The sequence below is a fragment of the Bufo bufo genome, chromosome 3 (assembly GCF_905171765.1).
Source record: "Bufo bufo chromosome 3, aBufBuf1.1, whole genome shotgun sequence".
In the NCBI taxonomy this organism is placed as follows: domain Eukaryota; kingdom Metazoa; phylum Chordata; class Amphibia; order Anura; family Bufonidae; genus Bufo; species Bufo bufo.
The window spans coordinates 505005448-505018976 of record NC_053391.1 but is presented as its reverse complement, the minus strand read 5'-3'; the positions used below and the strand labels follow the sequence as shown (position 1 = coordinate 505018976).

The window sequence follows — 13529 nt, the reverse complement described above, 5'->3', positions numbered from 1 at the left end:
GGAATACCCTTCATCCTGATCTTCCGTAGAACTCTGGGTAGGAGGGGGAAGGGGGGAAAACAAAGGAGGGAGAACCCCTGCCAAGGGGAAATCGGGGCGTCCACGCCACAAGTTTTCGGATCTCCTGCTCGGGAGAAAAAGGTGGGAAGCTTCAAAGACAGTCTCGAAGCCATCGAGTCCGTGTCCAAGCGACTCCAATGCAGACAGACCGCCTCGAACACCTTCCGCAGTCCAGGGATACAGAAGTGAGAGGCCGGCAGCCATTTGTTCAAGGAGGAAGAAGAAATAGAAAGGTGTTCCGTTCCAGGAATGGAACGTCTATCAGCGCAGCAAGACGTGACAGCAACCCCATTCCGTCTTGTGTGGGGAGTCTCGTAGTCTACCCCCAGAATCGGTGTTGGGAAGTAAGATCACCAGAGGGCTGACGTGACCTAGACATTAGTCATGTCTTAAGAGAGGTAATATAGATACAGGTAGCACACCCAGGACCAGTGGGAAGGATTCACCTGTAGAAGGAGAGATGTGGAGTGCGCAACATCCCACCAGCCGGGTCCGGAACTCTGGAATAGAAGGCCACAAAAGAATACCCCGTGCAAATGCAGATGCAACCAGGGATTAATGGCTGTGCCAAAACTCCGCCTGAGGAGGAAGCCAAGCAAGGGGAGCCACAACTGTATCGCTAGCCAATACCCCAGCGGAGGAGGGGGCCATACCGCAGAGGCCACCAATTCAGAGCTAGAAGAATCCGCCACCTGACGAAGGAGCTGTGCAGTAAGAACCACAGTATGTAGTGGTAAAACGCAACTACCACTCTCCCAGAAGTAGCCTGCGCCTGCCCCATTGGTGCAAAACTAAGGGGGAGGCGTAAGACTATCTCGTAGAAGCCATGGCACCATACTGCCCCAGTTAAGTAGAGCTAGCCTTAACACTTTACCTGGAAGGGCTCTGAACAGGAGCAACAGTAAGCTAGCGTCAGGGTAGAACCCCCAGCTGAGGGGGACTACAGAGTCAGTGAACACTCGACTCGCTGAAACGTACTCCCCATATTATGTGCAATGGCATATGCACTACGTATTGATGAGGACAATGTCCTGACCGACTGGAACCGAGGAGGCCCATAGAGATGGGTGGTCTCTAGGACATATAAGTGTTGCTAGGCAACCCCTCTGAGAAGACAGAGGATGTCACAACCATGCTCCAAACCAGCACCGAAAGATAAGAAGGATACCATGTGGAAACAGCGACCGTATCCACTGGCGGCACCCATACACCACAGATGCAGAGTACCGGCGTCCGCGGGTATCGACTGTTGCCACGCCCCACTGAAGAAGCTAAGGCATCTAGAGCCGTGGCGTAGTTAAATTACTCCACCTAAGGAAGGGGTAATGAATGCCTACGGTAAACACTGTAACCGGTGATAATGCCATAACGCCACCTATGGAAGAGGCTAATGCATACTGTACGGACTGTACCAAGTGAAAATGCAATTCCGTCCCCTAAGGAAGGGGAAACGCCACTGGCGTCACTCAAAACAGCGCTCTAGCATTTAGTTCACCTATAATGCCTAAGGTAAGTATTGTATGCAGCAGTGGTGCAAATACTCCGCCTGAGGAAGGGGGTAATGCAGACGACACGAACTGCTGGCTACCGTGGACGCAATCTTGAAAGATTGCAACGGATTTGAGTGAGAGCCCGAATTACTGATCCCCCTCCCTTCGGACCGAACCTCTCCAGGGATGGAAGGGTGCGTCTGAGCGAGACCCTAGAGAGGAAAGGTGGGGGTGCGGAGGTGACAGAGGAGAAAATGTTAGAAACTTGCCCGTGGCAGTTGTAGGCTATATCAACCAAACTACCTAGAGGGTGGAGTGGGAACTAGAGGTCTGTCCACTGGATTGCGTAGGCGGAGCTTTATCAACCAAACGACCCCGGAGGATGGATTGGGAACTTCCAGAGGTTCTACACTGGATCGTGCAGGTGGAGAATTATCAACCAAACGGCCCCGGAGGACGGATTCAGAGGTACTTGTGAAGTGCGCTAAAGAACTATCAACCACACGACCCAGAGGGTGGATTGGGAATACTTCAGCTGTCCTCCCTGGATCTGCGCAGGTGGAGGATTATCAACTAACGACCCTTGAGGGCGGATTGGGAACTATGAGAGGTCCTCATTAGTCCGTATAGGACACGGGCCCAGCTTGGTACCACACAGACAGGGTGGTCCTGCGGGGATGAGGCGGAGGGGGGCCCGTATGAACGCACATTTTTCTTGTTTTTTTTTTTATTTAATTTTTTAATGAAACTAGGATGCTCAATGTCAAGTGGGCAGAGAGGCAGGAAGGGGTTAACGGTTTTAACTTTAAGGCACATTGTACTGGAGATAAAACCCTTTAGATAATCTGATGCCAGCCGCAAGAGGTGGCTGGTCAGAAGGGGTTAAGCAGTCCTGGGGGGCGGGGCCCAGCGGCTTCTGGGAGTGTGGCGGGAAGAATTTGCGCCAGAGATCACTCCCACCCCCTGCCAGGGATGCTATTAACCCCCTAAGTGCCCTGACACCAGCGGATCACATATAGGGGGGAGCCTCCTCCACTCCCTTCCCTACTTGTCCGCCGGTGCATGTTCCCGCAGCGGGGGATGAAGTTGCGTTCGGGCCTAAGTATTTGCGCACGGTCGCCCGGAGCTGTCGGTCGGCCGGGGCACAGCGGGACCTTGAGCGAGTGAGGAGCGGCCGCTTGCGTCACTGATTCCCTCCCCGCCCCACCGGCTGGGGGTGTTAACACTGGACTGGGAAGAGCGTGGGCCGGAATGCTTGCGGTGGCCGAGTGTTAACCCTTCCGGAGCGGCGGTTCCTGGTGCCCGGTTCCGAAAGGGCGGAATCTGGTGGTAGCTGCAGGATCGGCAGGGACTGGCCGGGGGCCGAGAGGGCAGCGCGCTCACCTGACACCAGCTCCCGGTCCGCAGCGGAATCACTGATCCCCTGCGCATGGCCTCACGCTGTGTGAAGCAGCGCCTGCCTGGATGTTATTAATCCCCTAGTGCCAGCGAAGCCGTCGGCCTAGAGGGGAGTGAGAGGGAGTCATGGAGCTACCATAAATAAAGGTTCGTGCCTGTTTCCTGGTGCCCAAATCCTAGGAACAATTGCCACCAAAGAGGGAGGGAGAGAGGGGGAAGAGGGTAAAAACATACTTACCTAATCCCGTCTACTCCCCTCATCTTCATCCTCTTCTCTTCACCCTCTCTAAGTGGACCCGCAAGGTCACCTTTTCCAGCAGGGTCACCTCCTCAGCAGCTGGCACCGGAGTGGCAGGAGTCTTGCATGAGGGGAGGGTCTTCTCTTTAGCAGACCTAGGTGACCCTTCTGCTGGAGGGATGCAGGGGATCGAGGCTGCCCTGGTCCACCTTGTCTTCTTGTGGGGGAGGAGGCAGCATTGCGGACCAACGCTGGCGTGCTCCCCCGGGAGAACAGGGAGGCGAGACGACCACTGTTGCCCACCTGAAAAGCAGGAAAATAAAAAACTAAAATAAAAAATCTTCAGGAGGACTTGCCTCTTATTGACACTAGAAAAAACTGAAGCGCTCTCTCGCCAGGCTGGAGGGGGTATAGCTGCCAGGGGAGGAGCTAACAACTTTATCTAGTGTCAACGCCTCCTAGAGGACATAGTTATACCCACGGTTCCTGTGTCCCCCAATGAATATGGGCGAGAAATACAGAACACTTGCCGGAATGCCGGATCTGGCATTTTTTTCCCCATAGGAACGTATTAGTGCTGGATCCGGCATCCAAAATACCGCAATGCCGGATCCGTCCTTCCGGTCTGCGCATGCATTCAAAAAAATTGGAAAAAAATTAATGCCGGATCTGTTTTTCCGGATGACACCGGAAAGACGGATCCGGCATTTCAATGCATTCTAAATGCCATCATTTGGCATACGTTTTGACGGATCCGGCAGGCAGTTCTGGCGACGGAATTGCCTGCCGGATTCCTCTGCCGCAAGTGTGAAAGCTTGTACTGGGAGTGAAAAATTCTTAAAACTCTTTGAAAGACTAAAATAAAATAACTAAATAAAATGTAATGTTTTAATGGAGACTTGTAGTTGAGTGGAGAGTGGGCAACAGTAATTTCAACAATCTTCTCTGGCCGGTCAGAACAATCACAACGGCTTCATAAATAAGGTGATACTACGTGAAGAAAATAAAAATAAAAATAAAAAAAAAATCAACCGCAAACCAAACAGCAACTTTCAAATACCTGATCAACAGAAAAAAAAAAAAATGATGACGTCAACATCCCTATCAATTCTTAGAAAATGTAAGTTTGTAGACGAGCCTTATAGATTGGGCAAAAAAAAAATAATTATGTAGTCACTTCCGGGAAAAATAAATTAGTATTAGGCCTCTTTCACACTTGCGTTGTCCGGATCCGGCATGTACTCCACTTGCCGGAATTACACGCCGGATCCGGAAAAACGCAAGTGTACTGAAAGCATTTGAAGACGGAACCGTCTTCCAAATGCTTTCAGTGTTACTATGGCACCCAGGACGCTATTAAAGTCCTGGTTGCCATAGTAGTAGTTGGGAGCGGGGGAGCAGTATACTTACAGTCCGTGCGGCTCCAGAATGACGTCAGTGCGCCCCATGCGCATGGATGACGTGATCCATGTGATCACATGATCCATGCGCTTGGGGCGCCCTGACGTCACTCTGGAGCGCCCGGGGAGCCGCACGGAAGGTAAGTATACTGCTCCCCCGCTCCCCACTACACTTTACCATGGCTGCCAGGACTTTAGCGTCCCGGCAGCCATGGTAACCACTCTGAAAAAGCTAAATGTCGGCTCCGGCAATGCGCCGAAACGACGTTTAGCTTAAGGCCGGATCCGGATCAATGCCTTTCAATGGGCATTAATTCCGGATCCGGCCTTGCGGCAAGTGTTCCGGATTTTTGGCCGGAGCAAAAAGCGCAGCATGCTGCGGTATTTTCTCCGGCCAAAAAACGCTCCGTTCCGGAACTGAAGACATCCTGATGCATCCTGAACGGATTTCTCTCCATTCAGAATGCATTAGGATAATCCTGATCAGGATTCTTCCGGCATAGAGCCCCGACGACGGAACTCTATGCCGGAAGACAAGAACGCAGGTGTGAAAGAGCCCTTAAGCGGAAACACACAGTTTTACTATTACTGTAGAAAAGCACTGAAATATATGGTTGTCATTTCACTGCAAACTGCAGAAGCAAGCATTTTCCTGTATAATCTGCACAATCCTATTCTACTCACCATAATGTTTCATTATATAAGGCTACTTTCACACTGTCGTTTCTGGGTCCGCCTGTGAGATCCGTTTCAAGGCTCTCACAAGCGGCCCCAAATGAATCAGTTTAGCCCCAATGCATTCTGAATGGATGCGGATCCATTCAGAATGCATCAGTTTGGCTCCGTTCCGCTCTGGAGGGGGACACCAAAACGCTGCTTGCAGCGTTTTGGTGTCCAACTGGCGGTGCGGAGCCATGCGGCACAGTCCTGACTTACAGTGTAAGTCAATGGGGATGGATCCGTCTACATTGACACAATATTGGTGCAATTGTAAACGGATCCGTCCCCCATTGACTTTCAATGTAAAGTTAGGACGGATCCGTTTGACTTAGACTTTTGTACTGAACGGATACCATCGTTTGCATTTATAGGTGCGGATCCGTCTGTGCAGATACCAGATGGATCCGCACCTAGGGCAGGTGTGAAAGTAGCCTAATCCGAAACAAGAATGCAGCGTCTAATCCACTGTACAACGCACACAAGCAGCGGCGTACAGTCCCCACTGATTTATAATGGGGCCTAGCGTCTTGACACACCACTGTGCTGCGTGCAGCCTCTGTAGCAGATGTGAGCAGAGACATATACTTGACAGCAACCAAATAAAATGCTAAACATTTAGGAGAAGGAGATATATGTCTAATGGGCCCTTTACATCTTTACACATGCTAAGAATCAGCCAGATAATCGCCAACAAGCGTTCATAGGAGCAATCGTTAGCGATTATTTCGTGGTGTAAAGGTGCCGCAGATTACCTGACTAATGAGTGAAACGCTCATTCATCGGATACTGACATCATTCATGCAGTCAACAAATCTTCGTTTGCCCACAGCAGATTATGCCATCTAAACAGCCTCTGCTGCCAGCAAATGATGATGCTGTATGGGGACGAGCCTGGGCATTAGTGTTCTCTCCTCCGCATACTGTGGAGGAGATCGCTGCATTTACACGAAGCAGTCTCCTCCACTGATGAGCAGGCGCTCGCGGCAAGGAACACCTCCTGACAACTACCGGATTAAAATTGCTGGTGTAAAGGGACCTTATGTCACATACAGCATTCAGTTGTGAACAGAATTATGACATATGACATGTGCAGAGCCAATAAAGAGGGCATGGCTATGGGCTAAGTAAAACAAGCCATGGCATAAACATGGCATTGGTCCTGGTTCATCAGAATTCCCCAATAAGTCACATGAACGTTTGCAGGGTGTAGAACCGGACACAGAGTCCAAAGATGCTGTAAACTTTTTGGGAGTTTGGAGACACAAAACCACCAGCCTGTCCTTATGCAGCTGAAGGATAACATTTCAATCTCCTCCATATCAGCGAGGAGTACTGTCCTCATATGCGCCTTGGGTGTGCACCAGGTGCTGCTGGACTCATCTCCCAAGTTGGTTTCATTTACAAAACCATGAAGAAAAGGTCAGTTTTAATATGGACAGGACATGGTAAAATCCAGCTGCTTAACTACACACTGATGATTTAGTGGCTCCAGACCTTGAGACAGGCTCCTTATCCTTCAAAGAAATGTACCTCAAGCTGTAGTTCTGTATATTTCCGCCTTAATTCTGCTACATCGTCTCCCGCCTGAAGTTTCTTGTACAAGTCGAGCTCGGTGTCAAGTAGTTCCTTTTGCATCTTTAAAAAAAAAATAGAAATAGAATGAAATAGTTTAGGCAAGTACAAGAAAAACAAAAGCTGGATCTCTTTCTTAGGACAACGGTCAGATTGAAATGGCAGGTAGGCATCCTACTGACTGTGGTCTCCAGCTCAAGGCAGTGGACTACACAGCCTACAGGGACTGAGAAGGCAAAAAACGATGAAAAAAGAAACACGATTCTGCTCCCTCTATCTGCATGCAGTCACTTTCATTGTGCTGCAAACTAAAGCCCATTAAAGGGTTTCTCTCACATCAGCAAGTGGCATTTATAATGTAGATGCAGTTAATACAAGGCACTTACTAATGTATTGTTATTATCCATATTGCTTCCTTTGCTGGCTATGGGTACGACCACCCTGCAATCCAGGAGCAGTGGCCGTGCTTGCACACTGTAGGAAAGAGTGCCAGCTTCTCTTGTGACCTGGACTGTGGGAGCTCACATAGACTGGTGCTTTTTGCTATAGTGTGCAAGCATGGCCACCGCTGATGGATTGCAGGGTGGTTGTAACCCCTGGAAACGAGCAGTGTATAATGTGATGGAAAAATGGATCCAGCCAGCAAAGGAAGCAATATGGATAACAAAAACACATTAGTAAGTGGCTTGCATTAACTTTCTCTACAAATTAAATGCTATTTGCTGAAGTGACAAACCCCCTCTAACAGTCCCAGCAAAAACACATATTGGTGATCATTAAGGGGAATCTGTCGCCATGAAAATTCAAAGTATTCTGCAAGCAAAATATTATAGAGCAGGAGGAGCTGAGCAGACTGATTTATAGTTTTATGGGAAAAGATTCAGTAACACCTGTAATTTATTCATTTAAATTTCTGCTAGTTTTGGGCTTTGAAGTCAAGGAGTCAGTGATTGACAGCTATCTCTGTATACACAGTCATATAGGGGAGGCTGGGACCGCCACCCTGACTGCAAAGCCCAACAATTCCTGGTTTTCGGCAGTGGACAGAGCGCAAAGCAGAAGGCTCCTTCGACTGTGCAGTGGCTGTGCCAGCATAGCGCAGAATCCACATTACCTGAGTTTTACTTTTACTACTCTTCAAAGGATTTCCAGAAGAGGAGACTGCTTTCAGCTCATCTCTTAGTTTGGTAATACGGTTTGTCAGGGTTTCCAGGGTTTTCAGAATTTCCGCTTTGTCATCTGACTTTGTGCCCTTATTTTTCTCCAACTTTGTTATAAGCATCTGCAAGATACAAATCAGTTAGCTAGACACACACAACAAGAAATAAAATGAAATATTACAATTCCGGGGTACATAACATTATTTGCTGGGGTTACAAACATTTTGATGTGGATTTTCTGTCGTGCTTCATACAAAAAGCTGCAGTCAGCTGCATGTACTGGTGACAACATGCCACACATATTGTGAGACTGAATGCTTCTCCTAGGGAAGCTTCAGCTGTGTAACCAAAATGCTTTACTGTGTAATGGAGCAACTACACCACAGGGTATCCCTAGCCTTACTTTTGATTCAGGTTTGTTACATTTCTAGGAATAAAGATCAACCCGAAATATTCCAAATTAAAAATGGTTTGCTACAATCAAAGGAAAATAAAATAATATCTGGGTGTACTGCCTCCCTCATTACTAAAGTCTAAAAGGCTAAGGGCTGTGGCTTATTTATGGATAGGCCCTCCGCCCTCTCCTGCTGTTCAAAGATTAGCAAATAGAGAAAATGGAAGTAAAAATGTGACTTGTCTACCAGTTTCTTACCTTCTGTGTTTCTATATGTTTTTCCAAAATTTCCTGCTTTTTCTTCCTTACATCTTGTTGCAGTTTTAGTGCTTCCTGTTAGAACAGAAGAGTGCTCTTTACATACACAAATAATACATATGAAATACTCTACTTAAAGGCTATTGGCACCTTTGGGGCTTCTTTTTTTCTTATTGATTCTACATATTTTGGGTTAAAATATTTTTTTCAAATTGGTCTTGATAAGAGATGTGGACTACATTCTTTGAATTCAGCTAAGAAAGCTCCCACATACTTTAGCTCTCAGACAACACCTTATCTTCTACCAAAGAGAACACACCTCCTTGCTACATCATATATGCTTTTTCTGCTGTTAGAGAACTCCATTACAAGATGGCGCCTGTAGTTAGATATTTACATAGTTCACATACCACAGTTAGGAAAACAATGCATAATGGGCAGATACCAAGTGTTATCTCTTTTCTTATTTTCGTATTTCAGCCAATGTAACCATGCCACATGCCTCAGGCAAAATGCCTCTCTGATATCTATATAAACTGCTGTACTTCCTGTAATAAACAAGAATTTGCTTTGACCCCAGTGTGTGTGTCACAGTTATTTTCTTCCGTGCACGTAAAACCCTTGGGTTACTATTAATTTGGAGCAGTAGAGCAAATGTGATCGGCCCGATTTAGGGGCATCTTTAACAATTTGCGCCCGAAACGTGGGGCTCGGGAAAAGTAAAGTCGCTAGCCAAAGTTTGGGGTTGCCAGAGCACGGTTGACCACGATTGAGGAGGAGGACTGAAGCCTCAGAGACAAGGTGAGAACATTTTGGTTATCTCACCTGCCTCTTGATGCTCCACTGTGCTGTGGTAATCTGTTCTGCTATTGAGGCTACGTACGTAGTAGCAACTTCGGTTGATGTACAATCCTGAGTTCCTAGAATCTTTCTTTTGAGTTTGCTCTTCTGTGTTTGTGTTTTGTCTGTGCGGTTTGTGTCAGGCACCTTCACAGTTTAACGGTTAAGCAGAGCAAGAGATTTCCCCTGGCAGGGGGGGGGGGGCTATAGTTGATTTCTGCTGGACCTGGACTGGGGCATCTTAAGTGATCTCCCCTTAGGAGGCGGCAGGTGGATAAGTCTTGGCTGGCGGACCAGACGTGGGAGCCAGAGTGTATATACTGCATAGGGGTGAGCTCTGCTTGGGAGTGTGAAGGAGAAGATGCCTGCTTCTGTCTTGGTTGTAAGTGAATAAATCCATGGGACACAGTGTTGAAGTTTCAACAGTTTGGCCTCTACAGCCTTCAAGTTACACTGTTGTTTCTGTATGCCCCATCTCTTATCCTTAAAGGTGGTTTCCGAGATTTTGATACTGATGACCTATGCTCAGGATCATTATCTGATTGGTGGGGGTCCGACACCAGGGACCCCTGCCGATCAGCTGTTTGAGAAGGCACCAGCACTCCTGTATGTACAGCGGCTGTGCTTGGTATCAGGCTCAGCCCCATTAAATTTCCTGGGGCTGAGCGTGATACCAATCGCAGCCGCCATACAATATGCGGTGCTTGGTAAGCTAGGAGAAGGCCGTGGTGCTCACAGGCTGATCGGCAGCGGTCCTGGGTATCGGACCTCCACTGATCAGATACTAATGACCTATTCTGAGCATGGGTCATCAGTATCAAATTCTCAGAAAACCCCTTTAACTGTAGTCTCTGGACAGCTCATAAACACTCACGTAAAGAGGACCTGCTACCACAAAATGCAGCGCAAACTGCACGAAAAATCTTATAGAGCAGAAGGAGCTGAGCAGATTGATATATAGTTTTGTGGGAAAAGATTGTGTAAAACTTGTAATTTATATATTTATAACTCTGCTCTTTCAGACTTCAGTTGTACACGGGGAGGTGTTATCAGTGACCGATCGCATTTTCTGTGTAAGGGCGCACTCACATGAATGTGTGACAGCTGTGCCCATGTTGCGTACTGCAAACTGCCGGTTTGCAAAACATGGGCACTGGCCATGTGCACCCAGCATTGCAGTGCGGACTCAATGGGTCCGCGAACCACAAGATGTGGCAAAATATAGGACATGTTCTATCTTTTGCAGCGTGGAGGCACAGACCTGGAAGCACACAGAAGGGCTTCCGTGTGTCCGGGTCCATGCCTCCATTCTGCAAAAGATAGGACATTCGAGTCAATGGGTCAGCACAGCAATGTAGAGTGCACACAGTCGGTGTCTGCCGTTTGTTGTCCACAACACGGGCACAGCCATCCCACGGCCAAAGAGTATACACAGAGAGAGCTGTCAGTCACTGATAGCTGTAACATGGGGGAAGACTTAAGTTCAGAAAAGCAAAAGCTTAAAGGAGTTATCTGGGAATTTGATATTGATGACCTATTCTCAGGATAGGTGATCAATATCAAATCGTCGGAAGGTCCGACTCCCAGGACCCCCACTGATCAGCTGTTCGAACAAGTTGCAGTGCTCAGTGAGTGCTTAGGCCTCTTCCTAGGCCACTAACTTGACCGTACATCAGTCATGTTGGCTCGGCGCAGCTCAGTCCCTATACAATCTACGAAGCTGCGCTTGGTAACCTGTTAAGAGACCACAGCGCTAATGGGAGCTCCGGTGAATACAGCTGATCAATGGGCGCCCAGGAGTTGAACCCTGTAGTTCTGATAGCCCATCAATATAAAATTCCTGTAGAAACCCTTTAAATATATGTTACAAGTTTTACTGAATCTTTTCCCACAAAACTATACATCAATCTGCTCAGCTCTATAACATGCTGCCTGCAGATTGGACTGCATTTCGTGGTGACAGGTTCTCTTTAAAGTCTATGTTGAACTATAAAACGCACCACATATTATGCAAGTGTTTAATTTTTTTTCTTATCGTAGTAAGGCTCAGTTTACACTAGCCACTAGGGATCGACCGATATTGATTTTTTAGGGCCGATACCGATAATTTGTGAACTTTCAGGCCGATAGCCGATAATTTATACCGCTATTCTGGGAATTTTCATTTTTGAAAAAAAAATAAAAAATTCCTACAAAAATCTGCTGAAAATTAATATGTTTATTGTTAACGTGTATTTTTTATTTTTTTTTGTAAATCTTTCTTTTTCATTTATACTTAATATTTTTTTTAATAACTTTTAGCCCCCTTAGGGACTAAATAGGAGCTCACACTGTCCCTGCTGCTCTGTGCTTTGTGCACACAGCAGCATGGAGCTTACCATGGCAGCCAGGGCTTCAATAGCGTCCTGGCTGCCATGGTAACCGATCGGAGCCCCAGGCTTACACTGCTGGGGCTCCGATCGGAGGAGCAGGGGATCCTGTGGCCACTGCCACCAATGATTAATACTGGGGGGGGGGGGGGGGGGCGCACTGCGCCACCAACGTTTTTAATACTGGGGGGCGCACTGCGCCACCAATGAAGATAAATCTCTAATTCATATACAGGAGGCGGGAGCTGGCTGCAGAATCACATAGCCGGCTCCCGACCTCTATGAGCGGTAGCTGCGATCCGCGGCACCTAAGGGGTTAAATACCACAGATCGCAGCTATTGCTCATAGAGGTCGGGAGCCGGCTATGTGATTCTGCAGCCAGCTCCCGCCTCCTGTATATGAATTAATGAAAGACTTATCTTCATTCGTGGCGCAGTGACCACAGCCCCTCCCCTTCTTTTGTCCTCTCTCTTCTAACTGGTGGCAGCAGCAGCACAGGGGGAGGGAGACACTGCTTCCTTCTCCCCTGTGCTGCTGAGGGAACACGGAGAGCGCTGAGAGCAGCGCGTTCTGTGTTCCCAATACGTTATCGGAATATCGGCAGAATAGATGCCGATACCGATAACTGTCAAAATCCTGAATATCGGCCGATAATATCGGTAAAACCGATAATCTGTCGATCCCTACTAGCCACTACACAAGTGTGAACATTATAGTCATACTTCCCTGAATATGTATATCTGGCTCTACAACCTAATAGATTACCTGTTTCTTTTTCTGTGCATCAGTGTTGTCCACTGCAGTAGGGTATATTACGGATTTTTGAATGGCTTTTAAAGCTTCTGGGTTGGAAAAGGTTTTTGTAAGTCCTGTAGAGGTGGACATTACCTACAGATAAGAAGGAAACAAAAAGACTTAAATTAATCTGCTACAGTACTTCAATGCTCCACACCACCTTTACCATGAGATATACTGAGGTACAAATCAAGTGATATTTATCTAGTGCCTGAACACCATGTTGTGCGTCCAAGGGTGGGGCTCATCTCAGTCATTTTAGCTCCTTCCTGATCCAGCAGTGTTTTTCGCTCCGTGCCTTCCCAGAGCCGAAACTTTAACTTTTCCGTTTTTTGCGGGTACTTTCTAATGCCACCATTTATTATGGCATGCAATGTAGTGGGAAAAAGTTTTACGGGTTTTGTTTTTACACCGTTCACTATGTGGTAAAATGACTTGTGCTCTTCATTCTCCAGGTCACTATGATTATGGCAATATCACGCTTGTATAATGTTTACTTGCATTTTAATACTGAAAAAAATAAAAAAACTTTAGAAAAATAGAATTTTTTTCTTATCGCCATATTCTGACCCTCATAACTTTTTTGTAGTTATGGCTACGGAGATATGAGGGGGCTAATGTTTTGTGGGACGATCTGTAGCTTTTGATAATACCATTTTAGGGTGTGTTAGACTTTTTGATCACTTTTTTTTTTTTTTGGGAGTTAAAGTGAATGCCACTGGGGAACACAGCACCATGGGTATATGCCCAGCAGCCACTAGGAGACTGACACTAGAAAAAGAAAAGTGTTGGCTCCGCCCAAATGGACTATACCCTCTGCACAGATACTAAACT

General features: G+C 47.2%; 1 protein-coding gene across 4 annotated transcripts in view; it reads right to left on the bottom strand.

Annotated features, from left to right (window-relative positions):
• RBM26 (RNA binding motif protein 26) overlaps positions 1 to 13529 on the bottom strand; it is a 103294-nt gene that overhangs the window by 21387 nt on the left and 68378 nt on the right. For all 4 annotated transcript variants that reach the window (XR_005777685.1, XR_005777687.1, XR_005777686.1 and 1 more), the window contains 4 exons: positions 12666 to 12788; positions 8691 to 8765; positions 7993 to 8160; positions 6837 to 6941 (listed from right to left, as the gene is read on the bottom strand). Coding sequence is in view for 1 of the 4 variants with exons in the window: in XM_040425325.1 (XP_040281259.1) it covers positions 6837 to 6941; positions 7993 to 8160; positions 8691 to 8765; positions 12666 to 12788 (471 nt within the window). In the remaining 3 variants the exon portion in view is untranslated. The remainder of the gene's footprint in view (positions 1 to 6836; positions 6942 to 7992; positions 8161 to 8690; positions 8766 to 12665; positions 12789 to 13529) is intronic.